Source organism: Nomascus leucogenys, chromosome 18, assembly GCF_006542625.1.
Source record: "Nomascus leucogenys isolate Asia chromosome 18, Asia_NLE_v1, whole genome shotgun sequence".
In the NCBI taxonomy this organism is placed as follows: domain Eukaryota; kingdom Metazoa; phylum Chordata; class Mammalia; order Primates; family Hylobatidae; genus Nomascus; species Nomascus leucogenys.
Window position 1 is genome coordinate 18,023,923 of NC_044398.1, and position 23,505 is coordinate 18,047,427.

General features: G+C 39.2%; 1 protein-coding gene across 3 annotated transcripts in view; it reads left to right on the plus strand.

Moving 5' to 3' along the window:
- MYPN (myopalladin) overlaps positions 1–23,505 on the plus strand; it is a 106,203-nt gene that overhangs the window by 13,284 nt on the left and 69,414 nt on the right. Inside the window, exons 3-6 of one of the 3 annotated variants that reach the window (XM_004091108.2) lie at positions 2,507–3,409; positions 16,121–16,174; positions 16,875–16,928; positions 17,264–17,395. The exons of 1 other annotated variant lie outside the window; for it this stretch is intronic. In XM_004091108.2, the coding sequence (XP_004091156.1) occupies positions 17,376–17,395 (20 nt within the window). In that variant the 5' untranslated portion in view covers positions 2,507–3,409; positions 16,121–16,174; positions 16,875–16,928; positions 17,264–17,375. The remainder of the gene's footprint in view (positions 1–2,506; positions 3,410–16,120; positions 16,175–16,874; positions 16,929–17,263; positions 17,396–23,505) is intronic. One more of the 3 variants, XM_003258209.2, reaches the window with a different exon arrangement.

Here is a 23,505-nt window from a genome sequence, read left to right on the forward strand (position 1 = left end):
GGAAATTTAAAAAACCACAATAAACAGTAATGTCCAATGAATAGAGAGAAAGCCATCCTGATTTATATGGCACTTAATTTCCCCCCCATCTAAACAGAAACAGAAACTTAAACGAGGCTAAAGAAATAGTTGAGTTACAAATGAGGATTTTTGGTGTATTAATTACATTTTCAAATAACATTTTGCACCTTATTTCATATATCTTTAACTGTTCCTCCATGTACTTGGTGCACAAATGAGAAAGCTTTTCAATTGGGGTATCAATTATACTTTCATATATTTTGTATATTATTCACTGTTCCACAAAATTTAATAAATAGCCATGTAGTTCTATTTAATGAGTATGTCATAATTTAATTAACTACTTATTACTGAACATGGTTCCAATTTTTAAATATTATCATATGATAAACACCTTTGTAGACAAATCTTTGCCCTCCAACATCTTTGCATTTTATTTTATTTTATTTATTTATTTATTTATTTATTTATTTATTGAGGCAGTGTTTCACTCTTCTTGCCCAGGCTGGAGTGCAATGGTGCGATCTTGGCTCACTGCAACCTCCACTTCCTGGGTTTAAGCAATTATCCTGTCTCAGCCTCCCGAGTAGCTGGAATTACAGGCGCCCACCACTGCGCTCAGCTAATTTTTTGTATTTTTGGTAGAGACAGTGTCTCACCATGCTGCCCAGGCTGGTCTCAAACTCCTGACCTCAGATGATCCACCCGCTTTGGCCTCCAAAAGTGCTGGGATCACAGGCGTGCACCACTGCGCCCTGTCACCTTTGCATTTTAAATTAATCTTTTTTAAAAGGCATAATAGACTTCATCCAAATAAGTAGCTCTAGTAGCGGCAATCTCAGTCTGTGGCAAGTAGGTGGGAAAAATATTTGACTGTGGATGGTCCTTTCAGTCATCTCTTATTGCCTCTCAAGGTGGCTGCCTACTTTGCCATTTCAGAGGTTAGTTTGGGATAGCATTCTAGAAGTTTGGAAACTGGGACCGTTCCTAGGAAGCCTTTTGTGTGATATAAGTGATGCTGTCATATAAGAGAAAGGAAAGAAATCAACTGAAGTAAGTTCTGTTATAGGATGTTAAAGCCAGAAAATATTTAGAAGATTACTTTTTTCTCTACTTTCCCACACAGTAGCCAAGAATGGCAAATAGTCTTCATCTCCATTGCCATCTCTGATTGGAGATGGCTGAAGGAGTGGAGTGTTAAGAAAGTCAAGGTCAAGGGGAAAGTACAGTAATCACTGAGCTGCAGCTTTTAAGGATGAGAGAGAGTAGTGACAGCCTAAGTCACAAATTTGCCATCCTTTAGTAAATGTTTGAATGAATAAATGGATATAATATTAAAAATACAAAATTGGCTTGCATTATTATATTACTTTCTTAAGACTTTAAAAATACTTATTTTTTTATAGGTAATATCATATAATTAAAATTCAAAAGTTAGGAAGAATACAGAGCGAAGTCTCCTGCCAAGCATCATATTCTACTATATCTCATTTCCCCTCTTAACCAAAGTTAATTTAAGATTTTTTTAAAAACCTAGGCTCTAACTCTTATCTTTGTAGCCTAATATGAAGAGGCTGAATCATCATAGTTTTCAAGAACAGGTTGAGCCTAATAACAACACTGAATTTAAACAGCTTGTCTCTAGCAAGCTTGTCAAAAAACAAAAGCATTCTGTATTTTCCATGAGCTAGCTAGATCAAGTTCGTATTTTCAGTAACTAGATGAGATTATGTTGTCAATATCTTTCAATTTCTATAATTCTATTACATTCAAAGTAAAGAGGAGAGGGTGGAGAGCAAATCTCTGTGTATGAAAACACTTTATAACTAAAAGACCATTATCAACATTATCAATATCAGGCTTGGAAATGTTATTTAATATTATTATAGTTATGTCATGGCCTTCACAACTGAACTTGCATTTAAAGAGTTTAATAAAGTGGTAATCATCCAGGTCTTTATTTTAAATTTCAGGGAAATTTCATTCTGTTCTTATTTATTTAATAATTTGAGAGTAATATTTAAGTCTTTAAGGTTTGTAAAAGGGGGAGGGCACGGTGGCTCACCCCTATAATCCCAGCACTTTGGGAGGCTGAGGTGAGCAGATCACCTGAGCCCAGGAGCTCGAGACCAGCCCGGGCAACAGGCAAAATCTTGTCTTGCAAAAAATACAAAAATTAGCTGGGTGTGGTGGCACATGCCTGTAGTCCCAGCTACTTGCAAGGGTGAGGTGGGAGGATTGCTCGAGCCCATGAGGTGGAGGTTGCTGTGAGCTGAGATTGCATCACTGCACTCCAGCCTGGGTGGCAAAGTGAGACCTTGTCTCAAAAATAAATAAATAAATAAAAAGTTTGTAAAAGTACTAAAATTAGGCAATTTTTTATTTTGAGCTTTAATTTCTAACGAATCTGCAGTGCTATAATAGACATAAACTTGTTATTCCCTAGAAATGATCCAAACTTTTTGGTATTATTATTTTGTGACAGCATGCAAGACGACAGCATAGAAGCTTCTACTTCCATATCTCAGCTTCTAAGAGAAAGCTATTTAGCTGAAACCAGACATCGGGGAAACAATGAAAGGAGTCGAGCGGAGCCCTCCTCCAACCCTTTCCATTTCGGCAGTCCTTCTGGGGCCGCTGAAGGAGGTGGAGGCCAAGATGACCTTCCAGATCTTTCAGCCTTTCTGAGCCAAGAAGAATTAGATGAAAGTGTCAATCTGGCAAGACTGGCCATCAATCACGACCCTTTGGAGAAGGCAGATGAAACTCAAGCTAGAAAACGACTTTCTCCTGATCAGATGAAACACTCACCTAATTTAAGTTTTGAGCCTAACTTCTGCCAGGATAACCCTCGAAGTCCCACCAGCTCTAAAGAAAGCCCCCAGGAGGCAAAAAGACCACAGTATTGTTCTGAAACCCAGTCCAAAAAAGTATTTTTAAATAAGGCTGCCGACTTCATTGAAGAGCTATCCTCCCTTTTCAAATCCCACAGCTCCAAAAGGATTAGACCTCGTGCCTGCAAAAACCACAAGAGTAAACTGGAATCTCAAAACAAAGTTATTCAGGAAAACAGCTCCAGTTTCTCAGATCTGTCAGAAAGACGAGAAAGATCTTCTGTTCCCATCCCTATCCCTGCGGATACCAGGGATAATGAAGTGAATCACGCCCTCGAACAGCAGGAAGCCAAGAGGCGTGAAGAGGAGCAGGCTGCCAGTGAGGCAGCTGGTGGAGACACCACACCAGGGTCTTCCCCTTCATCTCTGTACTATGAAGAACCTCTGGGGCAACCCCCCCGGTTCACTCAAAAGTTACGGAGCAGAGAAGTTCCAGAAGGAACTCGAGTACAGTTGGATTGCATAGTGGTAGGAATTCCACCACCTCAAGTAAGGTAAAAATGTCCCACTGGTAATGTTGAGTAATGTTGCTTTCCATCTACCATGACCCTCCCAAGTATTATCATTTAAGTACGTGGTTTACAAAATCATATACTCCCTTAGAGAAAAGTAGTCGGTGTCTAAAGCAGCTTGGTCCAATAGAAATGTAAACCTAGTCACGTATGTAGTTTTAATTTCTCTAGTAGCTACATTTTTAAAAACTAAAAAGAACCAGGTGAAATTAAAATTAATAACTTACATTATTTAACTAACATATCAAAAATATTACCGTAGGCTGGGCGCTGTGGCTCACGCCTGTAATCTCAGCATTTTGGGAGGCCAAGGCCAGCCGATCACCTGAGGTCGGGAGCTCGAGACCAGCCTGACCAACATGGAGAAACCCCATCTCTACTAAAAATACAAAAATTAGCCGAGCTTGGTGGCATGCGCCTGTAATCCCAGCTACTCCGGAGGCTGAGGCAGGAGAATCGCTTGAACCTGAGAGACAGAGGTTACGGTGAGCCGAGATCACGCCAGTGCACTCCAGCCTGGGCAACAAGAGCGAAACTCAGTCTCAAAAATAAATAAAAAAAATAAAAATGAAAACATTGTCATTCAACATGTAACCAATATAATAATTATTAATAAGATATTTTACATTATTTTTATTATACCAGGGATTTGAAACCCGGCGTGAATTCTACACTGACAGCATATTTCAATTTGGATGTTAAATTTTCCTAGGGAATACAACCTTCATTTTGGCCAGGCGCAGTGGCTCACGCGTATAATCCCAGCACTTTGGGAGGCCGAGGCAGGCAGATCACTTGAGGTCAGGAGTTCGAGACCAGCCTGGCCAATAGGGCGAAACCCCATCTCTACTAAAAATACAAAAAAAATTAGCCGGGCATGGTAACAGGCATCTGTAATGCCAACTATTCAGGTGGCTGAGGCAGAGAGAATTTCTTGAACTTGGGAGGCAGAGGTTGTAGTGAGCTGAGATTGCACCACTGCACTCCAGACTGGGCTACACAGAGGAGGCTCCATCTCAAAATAAATAAATTAGGCCTGGCGCAGTGGCTCACGCCTGTAATCCCAGCACTTTGGGAGGCTGAGGCAGGCGGATCACAAGGTCAGGAGATCGAGACCATCCTGGCTAAAACGGTGAAACCCCGTCTCTACTAAAAATACAAAAAAAAAATTAGCCGGGCATGGTGGTGGGCACCTGTAGTCCCAGCTACTTGAGAGGCTGAGGCAGGAGACTGGCGTGAACCCGGGAGGCGGAGCTTGCTGTGAGCCGAGCTCGTGCCACTGCACTCTAGCCTGGGCGACAGAGCAAGACTCCTTCAATAAATAAATAAATAAATAAATAAATAAATAAGTATAATTAAAAATTCAGTTATTTAGTTGCACGAGCCACATTTCAAGTGCCCAATAACTGCATGTGTCTAATGACTACAGTATTGGACAGTGCAGGGCTACAGTTTATAGCCTAAAAAAGGTCTCTATGCAATGAATACCTGCAGTATTTTTTTAAACTTTAAAGAAACCCAAATAATAGCATAAAAACCGATAGAATTGGGCTGAGGCTAAAGTCAATTTAAAGATACATGTATTAAATGTATTATACACTTTCCATGTCAGCTTCATGAACACTATGACTGATGAATAGAGAGGATATTCATCTTTTATTTGCCTACCATGGTCAGCTTTTCTGTGAGGCAAATGCAGTGTAAGTTTCAGGACTCCTCACTTGCCTAGGCTGTACCTAATTTTGCATTCTAAGTTTATTTTACTTTTTAAAGGAGCCCTTCCACATTTATGAGCTTCAGGTCCCACAAAACCTGGAACCAGCCTTAGCCCCCAGGGTAACATGTCCTACCTTTGATTTTATAATGGAATAACGTGAATAATGTGGTTGAAGTGGATTACTTTTGTAGAGAATTCCCGGTATTTAGAGTCCTGTAAGAGTTACTTTGTGTTTGTAACTACCTGATTATTACTAGAATATGATTTCATTACTATTTAACATTTATTCTCTGTATATAAATAGGGCATCTGGGCATCATCTTTTTATTCCATAATATTCATATTATAGGACAATAGTAATATTAGTAATAGCATTTTTGTTTATATATAGGCATATTAATTCAAGGGATTCTGGCCCAAAGACATATTCATATATTGATTTTTGCTTTTCAAAGGCAACCTAAGGTAATACCAAATATTATTTCTACAATGGCAGATACATTTGACTATTAGGTTATCCTGCTGACCTCTTTGAGGGCAGGGATTCTGTTGTTTTTACCTTTGTGTCTTGAGCACCTAGCACAGCTTTGGGCTCATAGTAGCCACTCAGAAATGTTGAATGAGCTGGTGGATAAAGAAACAGGAAAACAAGAAACTCAACTTAGATTTAAATCAGAAGTGAGACAGTTGGCCTAAGATGTAGCAAAGGGTTGGAACTGAAAAACACAGGGCGGTGTCTGCTCTTCTGCTCTGAGCGTGTGTGATGATACTCCCTGGGACTCTGGTCGGTAATGCTAGTGAGATGTCATTACAGCCCCATGACAGCTACTGTTCAGCGGCATCTGGTCAGTCTAAGTAAGCTGGTGAGCACTCCAGTTGTGATATACACGAAACTTAGATTAGTCCTGTCCAATCCATTAGTTTCTGGACATAGATTGATTAAAAAAAAATTTAGAACAGATCATTCAGGTCTCATCCTACCCATTTTTCAACCATGACAATCTCAGATACAAGAATGAATTCAATGCACCACTAAGAAATATCAATTAGGAAGACATTCCCCACAAAGCAATGTGGTGGCCACTCAGAAACCATTTAATCAGCCAACTAAAAATTTACAAATCTTCAAATTTAAAAGTGAAAGAAACGTACACAATTTCCATGTAGTAATGCTAATTTTTCCTGGGAAGAATTTCTTTACTGACAGCATTCATGCCTGTATCCTAACCACTGGTTCAATGCTAGAAAATTAGTAGGTATATGCTAAATATTTTCTGAATGAGTTAGTACTTAATTTTATGACTGCAATTAGATTAAGAATAGAATTAGAATTGTCCAAGTAGACTATTAGCTGCCATTTTCCTAAGCACAGAATTTATATAACTCCAATCAGAAAGCAAATATTTATTTATTTATTTAGTTTTTACTGTGTGCTCAGCACTGTGATCAATGCAATGACAGACACAATATAAATATGCATCCCTGCCTTCAAGGAGCTTGCAATACAGATGAAGAAAAATCCTAGTTTTTGTAGTACAAACTTTAAGTAGTGTCAGGTGTCAGAGAAGGAGTGAAGGGCTAGAAAAGTCAAAGAAGTCTTCAGAGATCTAGGAGGATTTTACTTGAACTTTGAATAGTGAAAATTTAGATAGAAAGTTTCTTATTTACTCATTCAATGAATACCGATTGAGTTACTAAAGTGATTCACTGGGAGTACAAAACAATTGTGAGCCAGTGGAGATCAGGAATCTTGTTTTGAAACCAAATCTAAACTCTTCTGAGAGGGTGGCTCACAGTCTAATAGCTAGGAATCAGGCAGACAGCAAACAAATCAATCACTGCAGTGTTGTGTAATAAGGGCTATGACAGGAGTCTGTAAAGGAGGCAGTGGTGGCTTAAAAGAGTATATGAGTTGCTTGGCCTGGAGTACATGATAAAGGAAGCGTTAACACAGGAGGTAGAGGAGGCCAAGGGTAGAGGGGAAAGCAAGTACAAAGCTCCCGAGGCAAGTGTTATCAGGGAACCATAAGTACTCGTCTATGTCGAGAACACAGGGTAAAGGTAAGAAAGATTAGAGACAAGGTTGAAGAGGTAGATGGAAGGAATGGGTCCTTTCAGGCCAGGTCACTTCAACATGTTTAAGGAAAGGCACAGACACTCTAATTATAATAATATGTTTTATATAGTAGGGAGGACACTGACCAAACTGGAAAGGAGAATAGAGTCAGATGACTTTGAAGAACCTTGAAAGCAAAGCAGAGTACTTCAGACTTGGTTTCAAAACAAACTGGAAACCATTTAAGGTTGTGTATAGGGAAGTAACAAGATGAAAGGGAGGATTTAAGAAGAATTAATCTGGAAGAATAAGTCACAGCTGGAAAAAATGAAGCCATGAAGCCACTTAGGAAGCTGCGGAAGGTATCCCAGGCATCTGATGCTCTGGTCGGACTCGGGTGGGTGTGGTAGGAATGAGGAGGAAAGATGTCAGCGAGCAATGTTTAGAAGAAAAGAAATCAAGCTGAACTTGGTGACACAGCACAGAGGAAGGATGGGTGTACAAAATTTACTCCACAAGTTTGTGGACCTGGATACTTGAAAGAAAGATAGGGTCTCCAACAAGGACTGAGACAAGGGGAGAAGTGGCTGGTTTGTGGAGGAGGTCGATGGGACTTTGAGTCTGAGGGGACAGAAGGACCATTTCCAATAGGTAGCCAGAAATGCCAGACTAAAAGTCAGATGAGAGAGTAGTGGAACTAGAAACATTCCAAGGAATACCCTGGACACTGAGAAAAGCCTGACACAATATCTCTGTACTTACAAAGGAACTGTAAACACAACTAACACTTGGAACCAACTCCTAGTTGGTTCAGTCCAGTGCTAGAGTGGAGTAGTGATTTTGACTCAGAGTCTCTCCGTCACTCAGGCTGGAGTGCAACGGCCAGATCTTGGCTCACTGCAGCCTCCGCCTCCTGGGTTCAAGCAATTCCCCTGCCTCCAAATAATTCCCCTGCCTCAGCCTCCCAAGTAACTGGGATTACAGGTGCCTGCCACCACACCCGGATAATTTTTTGTATTTTCAGTAGAGATGGGGTTTCACCATGTTGGCCAGGCTGATCTCAAACTCCTGACCTCAGGTGATCTACCTCCCTTGCCCTCCCAAAGTGCTAGGATTATAGGCGTGAGCTACCATGCCCGGCCTGGGACACATATATCTTTTTTTTTTTTTTTTGAGATGGAGTCTCACTGTGTCACCCAGGTGGAGCGCTGGGGTGCAGTGGCATGATCTTGGCTCACTGCAACCTCCGCCTTCTGGGTTCAAGCGATTCTCCTGCCTCAGCCTCCTGAGTAGCTGGGATTACAGGCGCATGCCGCCATGCCTGGCTAATTTTTGTATTTTTAGTAGAGATGGGGTTTCACCACGTTGGTCAGACTGGTCTTGAACTCCTGACCTCATGATCTGCCCACCTTGGCCTCCCAAAGTGCTGAGATTACAGGTGTGAGCCACCGTGCCCAGCCTGGGACACATATATCTTTTTAAGATAAAGTAGTGCTATTGGGTTTTGAAGAGGGATAGGGTAGAGACGCCTGGAGCCCTACCTGTTTGTTCGCCACTGAAACTCTTGAGGCATCTCCACAGGACCCAGGAAAACAGATTTTGATTCAGCGGATTTCCTTAAAAAATACATTAAAATAACAAAGTAATGATACATTTTGGTTTGCTAAATAGGAACACGACAGTCAATAAGGATAGTATCCTTTTTTGCTATCTTAGCAAGAAAATATAATAAGTAAACTGGGCAACTGAAGCCTAACCTATGTGCTCCTGTGTATTATATAATCAGTATTTTGCCCATGTTCTTGTAACCCTAGTTTAACAAGTTGAAAAATTATTTTGTTTATATTGCTGATTTCCAAGTTAATTGGGTAGAAATTGTTGTATAAGTAGGGGTGGAATCCTGTATCACTGAAGCTAGTGTGTTTTGCAAGCCTGTTAATCTTTCTTGGACATAGCTTCACTGGAGGAGTTGTCTTAGAAAATGAAATACGTTCATGTATTACCCAGAGGTGAAAGAGTCTGTGAGGATTCACAGCAAATGGCCGTGATCCTTTCTTGTATCCCAGCTCCAAATTCTTTCCCCAGGAATGTACAGCTGGGTAACTCTACGTTTGCTTGTACACAACTTTTCGAGGCAGCACAAATTTACCTTTTATAGATGTTGATGCCTGCTATGGCTGTTAGGTTTTGCTATTGCTGCTTCTAGACATTTGTCTACAAGTAGTGTAGGAAACAAAACAGTTATAAATAAAAAGCATATCTTAATTTCATATTACACTATTTAGAGGCTTTTTCTTTCTACTTTTTGGAAAAATCTAGATACCTTCATTCATTCGTTCGTCCAACAAATATTAAGTGCCTATTCATGTGCCACATACTGTTGTAGACTAGACACTAAGGTTAAAGCAGCAAAAAAGACAGACAAATTCCCTGCCTTCATGCAGCATAGAGTATAGTGAGGAACAGAGATAATAAACACAAATTCCATAACTGTTTATATAATTACAATTGTAATCAATGTTATAAAGGAGGGAGCATATAGCAAAGGGACCAAACCTTGTGGGTTGGGAAGGTTTTCTTGAAAAGCGATATTAAGGCTGAGACATAAAGGACAGCTAAGAGTTAGCCTGGCAAAGTAGACTGTGGGGAAAAGTGTTGCAGGCTGAGGGAATAGAAAATTTGAAGCCCTTGATGCAGCAAGGTAATTGGTGAGTTTAAGAAATTGAAGAAACCAATTATGTCTTGATGTCACTAAATCTTAAAGAGTGAGGAGGAAATGGTTTGAGATAAGCATAGAGAGAGACTAGAGGCCAGATTCTCTCTCTCTCTCTCTTTTTTTTAATGTGCCTTAAACTAGTTCCAAGATGTCAGATTCTAAAAGCCTCCTAGAGCAGGCTACTCAAAGTGGGTCCATGGACCAGCAGCATCAGCTTCACCTGTGACTTGATGGACAGGCAAATTCACAGGCCACGTCTCGGACCCACTGAATCAGGATGTCTAGGGAAGAGGCTCAGCCGTCTGTGTTCTAACAAACTGCTGATAATTTGTTGAAGTTAAGCAATGTGTGCAAAGGGGTACATTGTTCTAGTCTCAATATGTATGTTTGAAGGTTTTCATAATGAAAAGATTTTTTAAAATAATATTAGTAACTTTTACATGTTTTAAAACTGATACAAGTGAAATCAGAGTGTCTATTTTCTTCTACTACTTGAATTTTTTTCTTTAAAAAGTATATCCATGTTACACACAACTCTAAATCACTTGTTTTCATTGCTATGCAGTATTTTACTGTACGGCTAGAATAATATACTATTGATGTACATTTGGGTTGTTTACAGGTTTTTTCCTAATATGAACAATGTCATTACAAATGTTCTAATATGGTACACAAGTTTTTCCTGATGAATGAGTGTGTTGGGCATAAAATTGCTGGCAGATTATGTATGACTTCAACTTTATGATAATACCAAATTGTTTTCTAAAGGAATTGTTTTGATTTACATTCCCACCAACATTGTGTAAGAGTTTTGGTTGTTCTACATCATTGACAATATTGATATTATTGTTTGAGACCAGAAGTGTTTCAAACTTCAATTTTTATTGGATTTCGGAATATTGCATTATACTTACTGGTTGAGCGTCCCAGATCTGAGAATTTCAAATCTCAGATGAGATTGGCTCTAATAAACATTTCCTTTGAGTATTGTCAGCACTCAGAAAGTTTTAAATTTTTATAGCATTTTGGATTACATATTTTTGGATTTGGGATGCTCAACCTGTACCAGACTTTTACATTTTTGCCAGTCTGATGGGTATGAAGTATTATCTCAAGTGGTTTTAATTTTCATTTCCACAGTTATAAATGAGGTTGAAATTTTTTTGTTTATTGATCTTTCAGGGCTCATATTTTATGAAGGGCCTGTTTACATCTTTCACCCGTTTTTCTATTGGATTGTTTGTTCTTTTCTTATTGATTTATAAAACTTTTAAAATATCCTGGATAGACCGGGCTTGGTGGCTCACGCCTGTAATCCCAGCACTTTGGGAGGCCGAGGCAGGCAGATCACCTGAGGTCAGGAGTTCAAGACTAGCCTGGCCAACATGGTGAAACCCCGTCTCTACTAAAAATACAAAAATTAGCCAGTCGTGGTGGCGGGCACCTGTAATCCCAGCTACTCGGGAGGCTGAGGCAGGAGAATTGCTTGAACCCGGGAGGTGGAGGTTACAGTGAGCCGAGATCGTGCCATTGCGCTCCAGCCTGGGTGACAAGAGTGAAACTCCCTCTCAAAAAAAAAAAGAAAAACAATATCCTGGATACTAGTCATACAACACGTTATGAAAATATCCTCTTCTGGTTTCATTTATCTTTCTATTTTCTCTTTTTATTTTTATTTTATTTTAGTTTATCTTTAGATAGGTAGATATTCTTAACTTTAGCTCCAAATTAATTAATTTTTTCCTTTATGATTTTGGTTTTTGTAGTTTGCATCTAGTTTAAGAAATTCTTCCTAACCTCAAAGTCATAAAGGTATTCTTGTATTTTGTCTTCTAAAAATTTTGTAATTTTGTCTTTCACATTTAAGTTTTTAATCCACTTAAAGTTGATTTTTGTGTATGATGTAAAGCCGGGAACCCATTTCATTTTTTAAGATTGGATAGCCAATTATTCTAGCACCAGTTGATGGAAAAGTACATCTTTTCGCCACTGATCTATAGTGTCAGCTCATCATAAATTGAAATTCCATAAACATATAGGCTTTCTCTTATTTTCCTGTGATTTCTTTATCTCGTTATAGTAGGCTTTTCACAGCTCTTGGTTTCCAAATTTTTCATTTTAGGGATTTTCGGCCTTTCTTGCTCTTTTGCCCTATAATATAAATTTTGGAATCCTCTTAGCAAGTTTTAAAATCTAGGCCGGGCGTGGGGGCTCACGCCTGTAATCGCAGCACTTTGGGAGGCCAAGGTGGGCAGATCATTTGAGGTCAGGAGTTTGAGACCAGCCTGGCCAACATGGTGAAACCCCGTCTCTACTAAAAATACAAAAATTAGCAGAGCGTAGTGGCAGGCGCCTGCAGTCTCAGCTACTTGGGAGGCTGAGGCAGGAGAATCGCTTGAACTCAGGAGATGGGGGTTGCAGTGAGCCGAGATCATGTCAGTGCATTCCAACCTGGGCAACAGATCGAGACTGTGTCTCAAAAAAAAAAAAAAAAACTAATAAGATTTTTGTAATTGCATTGAATCTGTATATCAATTTAGGGGAATTTGACATCTTTAAAATACTGAGCTTTCATAGTCAAGGACATGGCATATTTCTCCATTTTCAAAGGTATTCTTTAATTTCTGTCACCCAGGATGGAGTGCAGTGGCACAATGATAGCTTACTGCAATCTTGAACTCCCAGGTTCAGGTGATCCTCCTGCCTGGTTGTCCTGAGTAGCAGGGACTACAGGTGTGAGCCACTATGCCAGCTTTCATAGGTGGTATTCTTTAATTTCTTTCAAAAAAGATTTGTAAGCTTTTCTCTGGGTCTTCCAAATCCTTGGTTAGCTTTATTCATAGGCATCTCATTTTTAATGCTTTTTTAAATGCTATTATTAATGGTATCATTGTTAAAAATTACTTTCTATGTTTATTATGTAATAGAAATACAATCAACTTCTATAACCTTGTTAAATTCATGAAACAATTCTCCTTTGGAGGACTTCTCCTCATTCAACAACCGCTAAATTTATGGAAATCTATCCATAGATTTTTGGGTGTGTTCTTCCTTTATAATCCTCTATTTCATATTTCATTATTTTTGCTGTTTTGAGCTGGCTAAATCCTTTGGTACAATGTTGAACAGAAGTCTCTTTTTCTGTTCAATACATGCTCTAGTCTTATTTCTGATCTTGAAGAGAATGCTTTCTAGCTCCATAATAACATATTATGTAGGATTTTGTTGTAAGTTCTGATGTCTAAAATACTAAGATTTTTTAAAATCATGAATGGATGTTGAATTTTTTCAAGCACTTTTTCTGCATTTATTGAGCTTATCATGTGTTTTTCCCCTTTACTCTGTTAGTATGGTAAAGAATATTGATTTTATAATGTTAAACCAATCTTGAATTCTTTGGATAAACACAATTTTGTCATAATCCACTATCTTTTTATATATTTCAAGATTTGGTTTGCTAATTTTTAAAAGGATTTTGCATTTTTGTTCAAGTACAAAATTGGCCTCAATTTTCTTTCTCATATTTTTGTCAGAAGATAATTGGCCCCAAGCCCCAAGTGTGATATTTAATTAGTACAACTGGTATAGCCCTTGAGGCTGGTTATGGTTTACATCTTTCTGATTGGTAGTGGCATCCATTCTGAATCAGCAGTTAATTACTTCAAGTATCACTCCTGTCCAGACCATACTGCAAAGGAATGCCAAGATTTAAAGTTTGGGTAGATGACAAAAATCCCCTAAAGGAAATTGGCAAGGAACATCCCAAATGGTAGGGGGGATATAAGGCAGTCATAAAAAAGAAGAGTTGCTTCAAGAGAGATTAAGTAGTTGACTACAGTGAATACTAATTAGAGATCAAATAAGATGAAAACTGAAAAGTATCATTTGATTTAATAACATGGAGGCCGTAATGACCTCAGTAAGAGCAGTTTGAGAGGGTGATGGGCACCAAAGGCAAATTAGAAGTAGTTTAGCAGTGAAAAGGGCATCATCATCCCAAAGTGGTAGACTGAGCACATGGGCCGATCTTCTCTTCCAACACCCCAAAACCTAACTGGAAAACCGTATAGAATGCCATGTGTAGACCTCAATTTTTTTTTTTTTTTTTTTTTTTTTTTTTGAGATGGAGGCTTGCTCTGTCACCCAGGCTGGAGTGCAGTGGCATGATCTCGGCTCACTGTAACCACTACCTTCTTGGTTCAAGCAATTCTCCTGCCTCAGCCTCCATAGTAGCTGGGATTACAGGTACCTGCCATCATGCCCAGCTAATTTTTGTATTTTTAGTAGAGATGGGTTCTGCCATATTGGCCAGGCTAGTCTCGAACTCCTGACCTCACGTAATCCACTTGCCTCAGCCTCCCAAAGTGCTGGGATTACAGGCGTGAGCCACCGTGCCCGGCCTATAGACCTGAAATTTTAACAAATTTCTCAAAGGTAGAAAGCATATAGATGGAAGAGAGTCAAGTTTTGTGGGTCCTGAAGTGTACACAGTTTGGGAAGTCCCCTTTAAGATAAATAATTCAAATTGTAAATATGCAGTTGGGTACAGGGCTTTGGAAGGGAGCCATGTAGGTGAAGAACCCTGAAGCTTCATTGGTTTCATGGTAAATCTGCCTCTAAGCAGATAGAACCTGATTGACAAGAGAACCCAAAGCCCAAATTGTATCCCAGAGAAGACTGTTGCAGCGTAAGGAACTCTCTGGACATGCTCCAGGCTCAGGGGCAAAAGATACAATAAACGAGAGGGGGCCCAGGGCAGTCAGGGTGATTAATCTGGGAGTTACATTCAGAGCAGCTGTGTAGGTCAGTGCCTCCTGATTCCCCTGCTTGGGCTGAGCCACAAGCACTGCCAATTTATACGGAAGCCAGAGCAGCCAATGTGTGCTGGACAAGCAGGGCAGCATCCCAGACAGCCAGGAGGACTGAGGAGCTAGTGGTACACAGTACATGCCTACCTGAAATTACAGTCTGCTCCTTCCCAGCAATTACCAAACATATCCCCCTATAATCAGAGCCAACCTCCACAAAAAAGCAAGATTTTCAAAAAGCTAAGAAGTCAACACCATGAGAGGCTCTAAATTGAACAAATAGAAGAACTTACTCTAAAAGAAAGAGTTAACATAGCAAACAGAAGGGAAGAAATCATTCTTCAAAATCTGTAACATGCAAAAATTCAAGTACATTGAATTAACAATAACAACAAGACTAAAAAATTCAAGATGTTCATTTGTTCATTCATTCAATAACAATTCATTCAGCACTCCCTACTAATCTCACTACTATCAGGGACTATTCCAGATACTTGGAATTCATCAGTAAATAAAGCAAAGTTTCCTGCCATATTACATTCTAGATGAGGTGAAGGAGAACAGATAAATATTATATTTAATAAATAAGTAAATTATGTAGCAATTTAGTAATAAGTACTATAAGACAAAGAAAAAGAAGGATTTCTAGAGGAGACAATAAAAACTTTCTAGTCACCCCTCCTCAAAGTAATTTAATGTTTAAAAAAACCATTTTAGGAACTGTTTTCATCTTCACATTTATTCTTCCTCTCTTTTGTTATATCTAAAATAGGATATGTGGTAAGGGGTAGTATTGATGTCTTGGTATTAGCCACTACCTACTTATGCTTTTCTTAAGTTACCAAGAAGTTTCTGCCTGGAAGAACTCAATAAATTATTTTATTTTATTTTATTTTATTATTATTTTTGAGACAGGTCTCACTTCTTCACCTAGGCTGGAGTACCGTGCCATGATCTTGGCTCACTGCAACCTTTGTCTCCTGGGTTCAAGCGATTCTCATGCCTCAGCCTCCTGAGTAGCTGGGATTACAGGCACGCGCTACCATGCCTGGCTAATTTTTGTATTTTTAGTAGAGATGGAGGTTTCACTATGTTGGCCAGGCTGGTCTCGAACTCCTGACCTCAAGTGATCCACCTGCCTCAGCCTCCCAAAGTGCTGGGATTACAGGCGTGAGCCACCGTGCCCAACCAGAACTCAGTAAATTTTAATAACACTTAAAACATAGACATATCCTCCCACTTACACTTCTACCCTCCCATGAGTGGAACATGGACATGAAGACTTAAGTTTACTAACTCAGTAGCAGTCAAACAGGACATACAAATTTTGTCACAAAATTCAACATAACTTTATTAGACAACTTTTATTATTATCTTACTGTCCAATATACTCCAGTTGCACCCTGTATATGAAGAAGAGTTACTCTGACACTTGGAAAGAGCTGAAAATGTGAGTAAGTAAATATACTACTTTTTGGCTGTGTTTTAGGCCCCACATTCTTCACTCAAGAGATCAAGCATTGTTAAATGAAGCTGGGCAAAGACAATTAAAGGAAAGTCCTTTTCTGGTGCCCAAGCCTTCTTGAAAAAATGAAAAATGAAAAAAACTTGAGGCTATAATGACCCTAGTTGAGTTATTCAGTTAACATTCATACAACAAATATGTTTTGAGCAGCTAAAATGTACCATACACTGTGCTGGGTGTGAGATAGACAGAGGTAAACAAAACAAACGAGATAATTTCTGCCCTTGTGTTTATTGTCCAGTAAGGAAGAGAGACATTAAAACAAATAAACCTACAAATAAATATATAATTATAAAATATATAAAGGTTCTGGAAAGGAAAAGAACAGGGTGTTAGGAGAGGGAATAACAGAAGTTGGGATAGGGACTTTGGAAGGGCTGGGGCATGGTTAAAGAAAGACTCTGAGTAATCATTCTTTTAACAAGCGTTATTACTGGTGAGTCAGAATAACACATTCAAATTATGTTTAGAAGTTGTTAATGTGCTAAAACAATGAGTCATAATATTTATCCAAGCCATATTTTAGAAGAAATAGTAACCTCACAGCAGAATGGTGATACACAGCCAAAAGTCCAGTTACATCTGAAAAATGTGTCCCTTCAGTGTCTTCCTTTTTTCTTCCCAGGCTTGCTAGCTAGCCAAATGAGCAGATCTGGCAAGCCATCCTTGTGCATGAAAGGTGGGTCCTTTTCTTTAACCATCTGGACCTGCCCTATTTATCCCGATCATTGACTCATTTCTATTGAGCCATGAATCATGCCTGGCACCTACTGCCATTCTGTAAGTGTCATGAGGATTTGGCGTTCTAAAAACATGCCACCGGTCAGGGCATTTCTATGAAAGCGTTCCCTAACATGGATGGAGGTTTGAGAGTATGGTTTCCCCTGACCCTCAAAAGTCTTCAGCATAGCAGGGTAAATTTAATACCTTTTCAGAAGCCAGCCTGATCCCTGCCTAATTTCTAAGTGGGTCATGCTGTTAAAGTCAGAGTGACGGTTACCGATTGCTTTTTAGGCCTGCTGAGGCCATCCTGGCCATCTGAGTAAGGACAAAAACACTTCTGACAGAGAGTTTGGGCATTTGAATCATTCCACTTATCTCCTTCTGGCTATCCAATTGCTCATAGATGTTTCCACTCTTATTTTGGTAAGGACGAGAAATGTGCTCTAAATAATTTAGATAATCCTATAATGTTTGTATAATGGAAAGTATTAGTTTTGAAATAGCTATTGATATTTGTTTTATCAAATTAATAGAGTTACATTGCTTTAAAAGCCAAATGTTATTAAAGAACAGACCATTTTCAACTCTTTTTTGCAATTTTCTGTTTATTTACCTCTAGCTTCTAAATAACATGCCAGTGGTTCAAACTTTTTGTTCTCAGGATCCCTTTACAATTTTAAAAATCAGTGAGGCCCAAAGGAGGTTTTATGTGAGTTGTAATATTTTATTTATTTATCGTATTAGAATTTAAAACTGAAAAAGATTTTAAATATTGTTTATTCATTTTTAAATAGTAATAATAAACATGTTAACAAAAAATTTATAAAAAATAACTGCATTTTGCAAAATGAACAAAAAACCATTTAGTGAGAGGAGTAGCATTGTTTTTCATTGTTTGCATATCTCTTTAATATATGGCTTAATGGAAGACAGCTGGATCCTCACATTGGCTTCTGCATCCAGTTTGTTGTATTATGTTGTTTGTGTTGAAGTAAATTTTAAAAAATCCAACCTTACACAGTTATGTAGTCAGAAACAGGAGGAGTATTTTAATAGTCTGTTCAGGAAATTGTGGCTATTCTTATTTGATACCATATTAAAATTAACTAGCAGTCGTTTCTGAAAGATTCGTTGCAATGTGAAATCTGAAACCACACCAATAAACTTTTGTGCTCTGCTATACTGAAACCTACTGGTCTGTCTTGAACTTTGAATGGATAATATCACGTATTGGTCATCAGGAAAATTAGTAATGCAGATCTTCCAAAAGGTGATACATTTTATTATACAATAGTTTAAAATCACATTTGTTAATATCATCACTTATTTCATTAAAAAAATTTAAGTGTTGGAAAACCATAAACTTACCGTGGAGGATACAAGTTTTCCAAACTTCTAATTTTCCCTTGAAACCTCAAATTTTTTCATTCCAACAAATGCTGTCAGGTTTTTTTTTTTTTTTTACTTGAAACGTCAGGTTTATTTCCTTCATTTTTGAGAAAATGTCTGCTGAATACCCAAGTTTGAATAACCATAATTTGTCTATCATTTGTTCTTTCAAGTTAAAATATTGTTTCATGCATTAAGCAGCTAGTTCAACCCTTAATGTAAACATCACGCAAGTGTTCTTCCATATGCAGCAGATTTTTATGCTATTAGTACTTATGCTATTAATACTTCTCATTTTACCACCCAAATATTAAGAACACATGGACTCAAGGTGGAGATTAATAAAAGTAATGATTTTTATTGCTTCATCAAGGACATTTTTTGTGAAACGGAATTTTTCTTTTTCTTTTTCTTTTTTCTTTCTTCTTTTTTTTTTTTTGAGATGGAGTCTCACTCACGTCGTGCAGGCTGGAGTGCAGTGCTGCGATTTTGGCTCATTGCAACCTCTGCCTCCTGGGTTCAAGCAATTCTCCTTCCTCAGTCTCCTGAGTAGCTGGGATTACAGGTGTGCATCACCATGCCCACTAATTTTTGTATTTTTAGTAGAGTTGGGTTTTCTCCATGTTGGTCAGGCTGGTCTTGAACTCCTGACCTCAAGTGATCCACCCGCCTCAGCCTCCTAAAGTGCTAGGATTACAGGCATGAACCACCGTGCCCAGCTTCTTTTTCTTTCTTGTTTCTTTTTTTTTTTTAATTGCAAGAGTGGTGGTAAATGCAATAACCACTAATCAATTTTGCAACAGTGCTTTAATTTGTGTTGCTAAAGCACCAGCAATTAGACCCACTGTAGCTTTGGCACCATCAGTGTAAATGTCAATACAGTGAAAAGGCAAATAATATCTTTGTATTATATAAAAACAGTTCTGTCTTCACAGAAAGTGAACTACACTTTCAGAACCACTGTGATCCCAGCACTTTGGGAGGCCGAGGCGGGCGGATCACGATGTCAGGAGATCGAGACCACGGTGAAACCCCGTCTCTACTAAAAATACAAAAAAAAAATTAGCCGGGCGTGGTGGCGGGCGCCTGTAGTCCCAGCTACTCGGAGAGGCTGAGGCAGGAGAATGGCGTGAACCCGGGAGGCGGAGCTTGCAGTGAGCCGAGATTGCGCCACTGCACCCCAGCCTGGGCGACAGAGCGAGACTCCGTCTCAAAACAAACAAACAAACAAACAAACAAACAAAAAAACCAGAACCACTGTGATATGCTTCTACTGCTATTGCTTGGTTTGCTGATGTTAGCTGTTTCTGCTGACTTCCTATTCTGCAAGATGAAGGGTTAGCACCCCTTAAACTAGCATTCCCCTTGCTCCTTTCTTTATCACTTCATTATAATCATCACACTGTGGTTTAGAAAACTGCTTACTTTCCTGTTACTGCCTAAGTATTGTTCACTACCAAGCCTGGTAGGGTAAAGTGAACGCTTCTTTGCTTGTACAACTCTTTATTTTGATCTTAAAGTTGATGACACCATTTTTTTTACATGCTTAGTTCTGTGTTTCTATTGCAAATTTGTCTTAATTCTCCAACAGATTTGTGTAACTTCTCCTAAATATTCTCTTCCATGCAGTCTTAGGTGATCCATAAGGCCCATGTTTTTCCCTAGAGAAATCCCTTTAGAAGCCCTTCTTCCTCCTGCTCCAACATGGAGCAGCTGCTGGCTCAGTCTGCAACTCAGCCTTCATTCTGGGACATTCGCTAACGGCTCAGAAGAGGAGAGGTGACCTAGTGGGGAGATCTAAAAGCTCATGTTCCAAGCTCGTAACCAACTTCCCTGTTTTAAGCTCTGTATCTCTTCCCCCATTGTCAGCAACCTTGTGTCTCCAAATCCCAAAACTTTCTGGGGTTCTGCTACACAAATTGGCTTCTTCTTTGACTAATATCCCCAAGCGGGCACTTGGTTTCCACATTTCTCAAATCTCCTGGCTCCTCAACCTGCTTTCCACCTTCCAAGAGTTTTGAAGTCTTAGGTCTGCTATTGTCTCCCCTTCCATTCTTTTTGTCCTTATGGTTTTGTACCTTTAAAAAATTCTTTTATTCTCATTTTAGGGGCATTTCAGGAGGGGAGTAAAGATAAACATATGTGCTCCGTATGTCATGTTTAATCGGACATCCAGTATTTGAATTTGGAACTGCACATGCTCTGAGGATTTGTTTGTACAAGCTCCTTGTGGTCTTGGTAGTTTTATGCTTTGGGAGATTTATGAACCCATTTCAGCAGCTCTATGTTCTGCTGCTGCCACAACAGAAATCAAAGGTTGCCATGGAACTTGATGAAGCAAATAACAAATACTTAGAAAATATTAACTATGAATTTTTTCCATCATTCAGTCTTTCAACAAACCCATCAAACACTTATTTTCTGAGTACCTACCATGTGCCAGGGCACTCTTGTAGGTGCTGGCATTGTAGTGGTGAATAAGACCAATACAGTCCTCTCATGCACTTTGCAGTCTAGTGAAGGGAGCAAACCACAATAAAATAAACAAGTATGTAAGACAATTTCAGATAGTAACAAATGCTATGAAGATAAGAAAAGAGGGTAATCTGCTGGAATGACTGAGGATCAGGGGGCTATATTGGGAAGAGGGTCAGGGAGGGCTTCTCTTAGAAGGCGACATTTGAGCTGAGATCTGACTCATGAGAAGGACCTATCTTTGTAAAGATCTGGAGGAGGAGGGTTTCAGGAAGTACCAAAATTCCAAAGTGGGGAAAAGCTTATGTGTTCACAGAATCCAAAGACCAATGTGGTTGGAACATATTGAAGGTAAGAGTGATGGGAGATGGGGTCCAGAAATCAGAGCTGGAAAGGCAAATTTGGATGTTGTCCCAAATAGAGGTAATAATTGAAACTATAGGATGAGATAAGATGGCCAAAGGAGAGAGTATATAGAAAACTGTGGTAGGCACTGTGGATGCTTACAAGAGCATCCAAGACACTGTCCTTACCTTCAAAAAATTTACAGCCTAGGAAACTGGTGAGGCAAGACACATTTTCAAAATAGAAAATAATAAAATAGTGTATAATCAACTATTTGCATGACATAGTATAGGTTTTTTTTTTTAGGTGAAGTTAGAAAACGTAACAATCATTCAGAATTGATGGTAAAATATAGCTTTGTGGAGGAGGTAATATCTGAGCCAAATTTTGATGGATGACTTATATTTGTAGTAGCTCAAAGGCAGAAAAAGAGAATCTCAGAGAGAAAAAACATGGGCAGAGACTTGAATGTTGGGGGGGGTGACCATGACATATTTATGGAATAATAAAGAATAGCTTGACTGTTGGGAAGTAAACAGGTGAGTTTTCTTCAGTGTGCTTTAGAATCTTGCCTTATAGGATGTGTGTGGTGGCTCATTCCTGTAATCCCAGCACTTTGGAAGGCCAAGGCAGATGAATCGCTTGAGCCCAGGAGTTCAAGACCAGCCTGGGCAACATAGCAAAATCCGTAACTACTAAAAATACAAAAATTAGCCAGGTGTGGCAGCACGTGCCGGTGGTCCCAGCTATTTGGGAGGCTGAGGTGGGAGGATCACCTGAGCCCAGGGAGGTTGAGGCTGGAGTGAGCCGTGATCATGCCACTGCACTCCAGGGCAACAGAGTGAGACCCTTCCCCCAACTCCGCACAAAAAAAGGGCCAGGCGCGGTGGCTCATGCCTGTAATCCCAGCACTTTGGGAGGCCAAGGCGGGTGGATCACAAGGTCAAGAGATCAAGACCATTCTGGTCAACATGGTGAAACCCTGTCTCTACTAAAAATACAAAAATTAGCTGGGCATGGTGGTGTGCAACTGTAGCCCCTGCTACTCAGGAGGCTGAGGCAGGAGAATTGCTTGAACCCAGGAGGCAGAGGTTGCAGTGAGTGGAGATCGGACCACTGCACTCCAACCTGGTGACAGAGCAAGACTCGGTCTAAAAAAAAAGAAAAAAGAATCTTGCTGTATAAATGGTGGGAGGGAGACAGGGATTACAGCATTGAGTGGTTAGATCTAAACTGCAGTAAAGATTAGCAACTGCCAAGGCTACTTAATTTTTGACACTTAGTAGTTATTATACCTCCCACTTAATTACTTTTTATTATGTTGATTAATAGTTATTATTTCAAAAAATGAAAAAATGTAAAAGGGTACACTGAGCCATCTCACTCCTATCTGTCCTTATCCATCTTGTTTCCCTTCGCCCCAATAGCCGCTTATGATTTGCATTTTATTCTTTCCAATTTTCTTTCTGCAAATGCAAACAACATGAACATATCTTATTTCTTGCCCCCCTGTAAGGTCATATTCACAAGTATAGGGGTAGGGTAGAACTTCCACATATCTATGGCGGGGCAACATAATGCAACCCGTAAACCCCATTTCTTATACAAGGCTAGCACCCTGTATGCACTATTTTGCACCTTACTGTTAAAATTCAATTATATATCTTGGGATTCTTTCCATGTCAGTACATAGTGATCATTCTCATCTTCTTTTTAGAGCAGCATAGTGTTCTGTTGTGTGGCTGCATCAGTCCCCTGAGGATGAAAGCCTGAATGGTTTACAATGTTTTGCTGTTTGAATGAGTAGCCTATACATTCATCATTTTGTATGTATACAAGTGGATCCAGATAATAGATTCCCACAAGTGGGATTGTTGGGTCCAAGGATATTTGCATCTGTAATTCTGGCAGTATTAGCAGACTTCTTTCATAGGGTTTATGCCATTCACACTAGCAATGCGTAAGAGTGGTCAAACATTTAGACTTTTGCCAATCTTCTACGTGAAGAATGGAATTTCCATTTAATTTTAATGTCCATTTCTCTTATTATGCACCTCTACATTTTAAACATTATTTTATACAGTATTTTTGGTAAACTTTGGCCAGAAAACTAGGCTGTAATAAATATTTCTAACTTCAAGGATATAGAATTAAAAGAAAATATCATAACCTACAGAAACATATTTAACTTGGGTTATTTGCCGAGTTGGGCCACTCCTGGGAGAATATGACCCCTCCTCCTTACTCTGATGGCTCAAGTAACAGAACAAACTAATTTTCATTTAGTTAGGTCAGATGAAACTTAATAGAAAGAAATTAGTGTC